This window comes from Papaver somniferum, chromosome 2 (genome assembly GCF_003573695.1).
Source record: "Papaver somniferum cultivar HN1 chromosome 2, ASM357369v1, whole genome shotgun sequence".
In the NCBI taxonomy this organism is placed as follows: domain Eukaryota; kingdom Viridiplantae; phylum Streptophyta; class Magnoliopsida; order Ranunculales; family Papaveraceae; genus Papaver; species Papaver somniferum.
This window is the reverse complement of record NC_039359.1, coordinates 196469061-196478239: the sequence shown is the minus strand read 5'-3', so window position 1 is coordinate 196478239 and position 9179 is coordinate 196469061. Positions and strand designations below refer to the sequence as shown.

The 9179-nt window shown below is 43.1% G+C and overlaps 1 protein-coding gene across 1 annotated transcript; it reads left to right on the top strand.

The window, feature by feature from the left end:
* The first annotated feature begins 4993 nt into the window (after window positions 1–4993).
* On the top strand, window positions 4994–6004 carry LOC113352560. The gene is made up of 2 exons (XM_026596371.1): window positions 4994–5463; window positions 5761–6004. Exons 1-2 carry the CDS (start codon window positions 4994–4996, stop codon window positions 6002–6004), a joined length of 714 nt encoding a protein of 237 aa, XP_026452156.1.
* The last annotated feature ends 3175 nt before the right edge of the window (window positions 6005–9179 follow it).

Below are 9179 nucleotides of genomic sequence, written 5' to 3'. Positions count from 1 at the left end.
TTCGGATCTATGTTTTCTCTAGTAAAAATCTTCGGATCCACGTTTTCGTTTATAAAAACCCTTGGATCTATTTTTTCTCGGAAATTATCTGTAGATATATCTTCGGATCAATATTTTCTTTTTAAAAAATCTTCGGATTTGTACGCTCCATTTCCAAATGACCTTCACTTTGGCGGATATGTACTATGGTTATGTTTTGGCTTGTGCCTAACAAAATATATGACTACATTTTTTTCTTATATCGCCTTTAATAACAAAACCCATGTGGATATGTCTTCCTTGCCAACATTTTATTTTTTGCGGAATATGGATAAAACAAAGGATGTAGGAAAAGCCAAGGCAACATCAAAGGAAACACCCAGGAGTACACCAGTTGTAACACACATCAAGCAAAAAGGTGAAAAGCTCAAAGCAGCAAGCAAGAAGCAGGATGGAGCGGAAAGTACCACGCCTCTGGATGCCAACACAATAGCAGCAGCGGCTCTCTAAGCTGCAGCAGCCAAAGCCGGTGCCGCCAAAGTAGCAGCGATGACACGAACGAACGAACAACGAGAAGGGGTAGCAGAGTCAACAACGCAACAACTCATCTATGGGATGCCACTCACCGACGAGAAAAACCAACCGCTACTGACTTCCCAACCTCTGTTGATGGATAACCAGCCGGCACAAAAACCTATGGAGCTTCAGGTCCTACACACCGACCCACTGATCCCTCTGATCCAGACTGTATATGAGGATCATACTATAGCCGCTGGTGGACAAGCGCAAGTGAGAACTCCAAACCAGGGATCAAACCATTCCATCCAGCTAGCAGCAGAGCTCGAAGAGTTGAAAAGGAACCAGAATATATATGCGTACGTTGTAGAACTACTTGCACGAGAGAACCAGGAGCTCAAGGATAGGATCGCCCTTAGCGCCTAAATAGCAAATCAGTATGATGAGGCAAATTCCAAGGCACCTCCGCATAACCATGACCGAAGGATGGTGGTGGCCAACGTCCACAACCCTGAGCCACTGAACCGACACGTGGCAAGATGGAACAAGTTGTCTGACCCCGACTATGCGCCCGAATATTCAGACTATTTTGATAGTGATACCAGAAGATCGGGACGGTCAACCATGAGAGACGAGCATTTTCTCGCAATGGAGAGTCTTCGTGCTGAGATGATGGAGGAAATCAAGCAATTGAATAAGAGGCAAGGAGGAGGAATATTATAGGAAGTGATGAGAGAAGATGTCACCACACCACTGACCGCGCATCTGGCGAGACCCCTTATTCCCCAAAAGTGTCTCATCCCAATGTTTGAATGCTACGACAGATCCAGCGACCCTGCAGCTCATCTTCAGTACTACAACCGAACCTTGTCCGGATGGGACCGAGACGATGTAGTCGTTTGCAGATATTTCCCCTCAAGCCTGAAAGGGTCGGCATTATCCTGGTTTGATAACCTACCGCCTAATTCCATCGATTCCTACAGTCGAATCACAAAGATATTCTTGGAAACTTACATGTACAACAAGACCGTCAACGCAGGAATGGACAATCTCTTATCACTAGCAATCGCATTCAAAGAGACGATCAGAGAGTACACAGACAGGTGACACAAGATCTGTCAGGCGATAGGGAACGTAGACCCGGTAGTTAGCATCAATTGTTACAAATGAGGACTAGATAGGATGAGCCCATTTTTCGTTGAGATTCATGGAAGTATTCCCACGACTGAAGGGGATCTCCGAGTGATCATCGAAAAGCATGCCAGGTAGGAAGAAATCTAGCGAGACAAACCTAGGGCACTGGTGCAAAAATCTCAGCGTACGAATTCAGTGGAGAAAGCCAGCAGGTCAAAGAGGACCAATTCGACCGAACAATTCAACGAAGATAAATGAGGACGAAGAGATGATCATCGGCGCAATGACAAGAAGTTTGAAGATCAGGTCTACACGAAGCTTAATACCAGCTACGTTCGCATCTTGAGGGAGATCAAGGACCGAACCAATCTCGAGTGGCCATGGTCCAAGGGAAAGCAACCACCAAGATCTGAGAAATCAAGGGACTACTGAGAGTACCATTGCTTCAATGCTCACCAAACAGAGAAATGCAAGAACTTCAAGATAATGATTCGGAAGCTGATTGACGCGAGAGATCTCAAGCAATATGTTCAAAAGCCAGTTACCGAAGAAAGAAAGTCCAACTACCAGAGAATAACCGAACGATCAACACCATTTAATGTTCAGAACCTAGCGGCCCTTCACTGACCAATCAAATAGGAAAGAGATTGATAAAACAATTCGAGGATTATTGCGAGCTGTACAAGATCGACGGAGTAGAAGTGGATGAACACGAGCAATGGATGAATGCACCTCTGAATTTTTCCGCCGAAGATGTCTAAGAAGACATGGAAGATTACAATGACCCTCTGGTGCTCACGTTACCAGTCTCAGGATGTAACATAAAGAATATCTTAATTGATGGAGGGAGCTCAGTCAACGTCCTATTTTACGATACATTCAAGCGGATTGAATTGAACGATGAGCAACTAATGTCTTCTTATTACACTATTTAAGGATTCAATGGTGCCGCAACGAAGCCATTAAGGGACATCATCTTAGAAGTCAAGGGACCGGTTAAGGTTAGTACCAGATTCAGCGTAGTAGATGCACCATCCACTTACAATGCCATCATCAGACGAAGATGGGTGAAAAAAATCAGAGGAGTAGCAGCAACATACCACCAGTACCTTAGGTTTCCAACACCCGAAGGGGAAATGGAAATCAAAGGCGATCAAGTTACCGCACGGGAATTCCAGGCTCTACAAAATCAACTCAACAGTGAACAAGAAGAGAAACGCAAAGCCCGAAAGGGCAAGAACAAAGCAGCAACCAAAGACAAGGCGATCGACCTGTATCTTGAGGAAATATCAGGAAAAAGCTTAACGAATAGTAGCATCGTTCTAACTATTGAAGCAGGCATCTCAAGAGAAAAGGGAGATGAAGAGCCTACCAAATAGAAATTAAAAAACGTTCCTCTCTTAGGGGAACCAAAACCTACTTTCACAGCATTCGAATCCACCAAAGAAGTCAATATCGGAACGGAAGAAGACCCCAAGATTACCAAGATAGGGACTCTGATGGATAAAAATCGATAAAGAGTACTAATCGAACTACTCAAAGAATATGCGGACATCTTCGCATGAAAACTAGGTGATATACCAGGGATCGATCCCAAGATCATACAGCACGAGCTTCGGATAAATCCAGGCATGATTCTCTTCAGGAAGAAGTTACATAAAGTAGCACCAGAGTATCATCGAGCAGTCGAGAAGAAGATAACCAAACTTATGGAAGCGGGATTCATAAAGGAAGTCAGATATCCCACCTGGATATCAAACATGGTCATCGTACCTAAAAATAATGGATGGGTAAGTATATGCATCGACTTCACCAACCTCAACAAGGCATGTCCAAAGGATAGCTACCCGCTCCTAAGCATCGATCAACTGGTAGAAGTTGTAGAAGACCACGAAGAACTGTCGTTCATGGATCGATATTGTGGTTACAACCAAATAGCCCTGGAAGAAGATGACCAACAATACACAATATTATTCACTCCGCACAGACTTTACTTAACACACACATGGCATTTAGATTGAGGAATGCCTGGGCAACATCATACCAGAGGATGGTTGATGCTGTCGTTAAGCCATGGATTGGGAAAACTTTGGAATTCTATGTCGATAATATGCTTTTCAAAAGTAAATTGCGCAAAGATCACCTTCAGGACTTGATATACATTTTCGGTGCAATGAGGAAATACAACATGAAAGTGAACCTGGAAAAGTGCACCTTCGGTGTCATATCAGGAAAGTTTCTCGGATACTTGGTAACGAAGAGGGGCATCGAAGTTGATCCCGCCAAAATCCAGGCTATTATGGAGATGCCATCCCCGAGAAATTTGAAAGAAGTTTAGAAACTCAATGGCTCCATAGCGGCTCTAGGAAGAATGATTGCTATATCATCAGACAAGTGTAAACATTTCTTCAATATCCTCAAGAAAGGTACTAAGTTTGCATGGACCGCTGAATGCGAAGAAGCCTTTCAGAAGATTAAAGAATATCCGGCAACGATCCCGATCCTCCAGAAGACCGATCCTGATGAAGTGTTGGCCCTTTATATAACAGCAACCGAAGATGCAGTCAGCGCTGTGCTAGTCAAGACCAACACGAAGGTCAAGCAACCAATCTATTATGTCAGTAAAACTCTCAATGCAGCAGAGAGAAACTACACCAAAATTGAGCAACTTATACTGGCATTAGTATGGGAAACACAGAAGTTGAGAACCTACTTCCTGACTCACTATGTTCGGGTCCCAAGCAAATCCCCGCTGGAATCTGTTCTTAAAAACGCAGGAAAGGTGGGAAGAATAGCAAAGTGGAATATGCAACTGGAGCAATTCAACATTATTCACGAGATCCAGACTGCCCAGAAATCACAAGTCTTGGCGGATTTCCTAGCAGACTTACCTCTGGATAATGGCGAAGAAGTGAAGGACATACCAGGGGTAGAATAAGATGGAAAGAATCCGATTGATGTACTGGAACCCTCAACTCAAAGAAGATGGGAAGTCTTCGTCGATGGATCCAAGAACAGGGAAGGTGCATGCATAGGGATTATGATCACAACACCCACTAGAGACAGAATCGTGCATGCACTGAGATTGGAATTTAAGGGGCACACCAACAACATTGTGGAGTACGAAGTCGTAGTACATGCTCTGCGTTTGATAATCGAAATGGGAATAACCGACGTACGCCTAATAAGCGATTCACAACTAGTCATTCGGCAAATAGAACTGGAGTATAACACTTATGACGAGACTCTCTCAGCATACATGGCCCTGATCCAAACTCTAGCATCATAAGTACCCAACATTAAATTCCGACATCTATGAAGGAAAGACAACAGACATGCCGATGCCTTAGCTTACATTTCATCGATGCTGAAAGAAGAGAACGTTAAGGCCATCAAGATAACAAGATTATACGAACCTTCGATCCCTGCACAGAAATTCCTCGCTACAACAAATCGTGAAGACGATGTAGGGGAGGATATTGCCGAAGACGATGCAGGAGAAGATATCGCTGAAGACTTCGTCGAAGATGATATACTATCAAGAGAAAATGAGGACGAAGACTTCAGCAACGAAAAAGACTGGAGAAGCGAAGTCTATCTTTTCCTCAAAGAGGGAACACTGCCCATAGACTTGAATCAAGCTCGTAAAGTGCAATCAAAGGCAGGTAGATACAATCTTCATGACAGATTCTTATATAAGAAGTCATTCCTCGGACCCCTACTACGCTGCTTATCCATAGAAGAAGGCCATCGTATCTTGAAGGACATCCATTACGGAGATGCAAGCAACCACAGCGGGATGAGGTCATCGGCCGACAAAGCCAAGATGCAAGGGTATTAATGGCCGCAGATGATCCAAGACGCTGCAAGGATGGCTAGAAGATGCGAAGAATGTCAGCGGTTCTCCAAAAGAATTCATGCCCCAGCAACAAAGTTAAATTCAGTAGGAAGATCCTGACCATTTGCAAAATGGCGGATCGACATCGTCGGACCATTAGTCGAGGGGACAGGAAAAAGACGATTCTTGATTGTAGCCACAGACTACTTCAGCAAATGGGTAGAATCCAAAGCTCTAGACAGAATCAGATACGTGGATGTATTCACGTTTATCTTCCAGAATATCATTTGCAGGTTTTGCGTTCCCGCAGAAATTGTTTCGGACAATGGCAAGCAGCTACAAGGAAAGAACATTGACTTGCTCTTCGATACATTCAAGATCAGGAAGAAGAACAAGTTCACTCCCATCTACCCACAGAGTAATGGACAGGCCGAGGCCATGAACAAAACCATTGCCCTTATTCTCAAGAAAACACTAGACGAGCATAAAGGCCGATGGTGTGAGCAACTACATAATACCCTGCGGTCATACTTGTAGATGGTGGATTTTCGAAAAAGGCTAAAATCGTAAAACCATAATTGTACATACTCCTGATCCAGCAATCAGATGAGTATTGAGGCTCATGCCTCTCATTGAAGCATAAAAGTTCATGCCGCAAGAACCTCTGATTGAGAATACTGTCTCTCAAAGCATATGCAGATGTGCAGTCTCTCAACTGAGAAAACGACATATCTCATGAATACTGAGCAATTTCAGTAATCACTTTTATATAGAATCGAACGATTGGACGTCTCCTAGACATCTTGCCTGCTAGCATAGAGCGATAACGTCTTCAGGATGTAACAATGTTTTCCCTGAATATATAAAAGACATGTGTATATAATCATTATGATTGGACGGCTCCTACGCAGCATGCCTGCTATTATAGAGCCATCAATTAATTATCTCTAATCGTTAACTGAATATTCAGCAATATTCTACTATTCTTCGTAATATTTCGTCACTTCAATTCGTGGTTCTCCCCAGCAGAATTCCACGGGTTAGTGATAAGTGTTCAACGTACGGGCATCTGAGCAGTTATCGAGTAAGCCCTGACCAAAATGGTGTTAGTGTACTCAGCAATAATGCACGAACGAGCACCTGAATGCGCAAACGAGCATTCCAAAACATGAAGGAACGATGAACCTATACAAAGTAGGAAGAAAATAATAAATAATAAAATATTAATCAAGGCGCTAGGGATTGGGCCCACCGGCCGGCCGGTCTTGCTGTGGCCAGTCCCATGTCCAATTTTATATTTTATCATATTTTTATTATTTTCCCTGACCTCATGAAAATCCCTTCATTTGAGAAAATCTCCTTCATCTCAAGGAAACTACCCAGTCTCATGGTGTTTCCTCGTATCAAAGAAATAATAAAATTTAGGAAAGGTGTTGCGGGACCAGGTCCACTAGCTGGCCGGCCATGCCTTAGCCGTGGACGGTCCCACACCTCATGACTCCTTATTATTTTATTATTTCCCTCATCACACGAAAATTCCCTAATTTCATGATATTTCCCTCAATTCATGAAATATTATAAATTAGGGAGAAAACGCACGGGACCCTGGCTCTCGGCCGGCCATGCTCTAGCCATGGTCGGTCCCACACGCCCATGTCTTATTATTTTAATATTATTTGTTTCCTCATCCCATGGAAACTCTTTCACTTCAAGGAAATTCCCTTGTTTCAGCAAACTCCTTGGATTCATGAAATTTCACTCAAGTTAATGAAAAATAATATAAAATTAGGAAAACCCGTGGGATCGGGCCATAGCCGGACGGTCACGCCCTATCCGGTCCCACACGCCCCTTATTTTATCATTATTATTTTTTATGATTCCCTCATCTCATGGAAACTCCTTAATTTCAACAAATTCCTTGGTTTCAACAAACTTCTTGATTTTTATGATATTTTCTTAAAATCATGAAAATATTATAAATTAGGAAAAAATGCCTTGGGACCGGCTCCTTGGCCGGTCGTCCATGCCTTGGCCTAGCCGGTCCCACACCTCATGATCCTTCATTATTTTATAATTTTATTCCTTTAACTCATCGTCTGAGCAATCACTCTCAACTGAGTAAATTCAATCATTCAGAACTTTCTTAGGCAGAATACAAAACACACCTACAATCTCGATCACCATTGATCTCACACATTTCTCAGCTTCCCTCCTAGAGACCGACCCATCCTCTCTTGTGACCGAATTGACTCTGGAAAGACCATTGTCTTGGTTTAGGCCGGAGTCCTACATATTGATCTCTCGAACTTAAAGCACTCCCTTCTTGCAGTGCACTTTGCTCGGTTCAAGGAGTCTCCTCCGCACGGTCATCTCATCGATTCCGTAAAAACCAGCAAATCTTTTTTCCCCTTCTACAGATTGGAGACCACAGTGGGAGATCATTCTCTCAGTTGTAACTCACAATTTCATTAAAGATGGTCGATTATGGGGAGGCCTCAGAAACATCCAATCTCAATTTATTATCTCCTAATACTGGCGAATTTCTTCCAATTACTACTAAACTTAGTTGGCCTAGTCAAGCTCCCACAGAGGCTATGAACACTCAAAGCCCAACCACCATTGACGATCTAATGAAAATCCTAAATGATGTAGTAACAAATCAAGCGAAAATTTTCAAGATACAGAATGGGGTGTTCGCCCTTTTGAAAGTTCTTACAGATCAGTTTTCAAGGGAACCAACATACGATCTCTCTAAAAAGAATGCTGCTGGAAATCCTTCCTATGTTACCACTGGTGTTGATTTCTCTTCTAAGATCCATACCTCCACTAGCGACGACGAAGACAAAGTCCACACACATGCTAAACGCAAAAGGCTCAACCAATCTAGCTTGGACGTTCGTGAAACCTCGGAACAATTCTCACGAATTCCTAAAGAAGATCCGTCCATTTTGGCACGCTTCGATCAAGACTCTTATGATGAAGTTATGATGCCATTTTATAAATACCTTTTGAAGGATTTACATTCTCGGATCGTGGCCGAGGCAACTGACCGATCGGCTGCTGCTCTATTCAGCCAATCCGAGCCATTCCAGAATAAAGAAGTTTGCAAGGGTATAAGAAAAAACGTGTATTATTCCAATCCGAAACTCAACCTTCATCCTTCCATGATTGCTGAAGGAAGTAAAAAGAAAACCGGGGCACAACAGCACACGCATGCTTCTCCAGTTCAAAGGAAGAATAATCAAACCCGAAATGCACAACTGTCGACTCAGCGTCAATAAAATGACCAAACAGACCCGGACTTCCCTGTTCCCATTGAAAAAGTGGTCGAGTTTCTAGAAGTCTGGATCCAAGATGGCACAATCAAATTTCCACACGTCAAGAAAAATCCGACAGAAGAAGAAATGGAGAATCCTCGTTATTGTCGCTTTTATAGGTTCGTCAATCATCCAACACGCGACTGCAAGGTTTTGAAGCGCATCTTCAAGGAAAAGGTCGAATCAGGAGAACTTAACCTGGGGAATGAAGGATTACACATGGAACCTCTCTCAATCGGGATTTTCTCTCTCTGAACAACCTGTCAAAGAAGCGGTTCATGGTCGAAAATATATGAGAAATGTTCTATCCATCGAAGGCACAAAGGAAAGACATGTTCACAACACTGAATCACATCGTGCCAGGGAGGCGACTGTCCATTTCCGGAAATACTCCC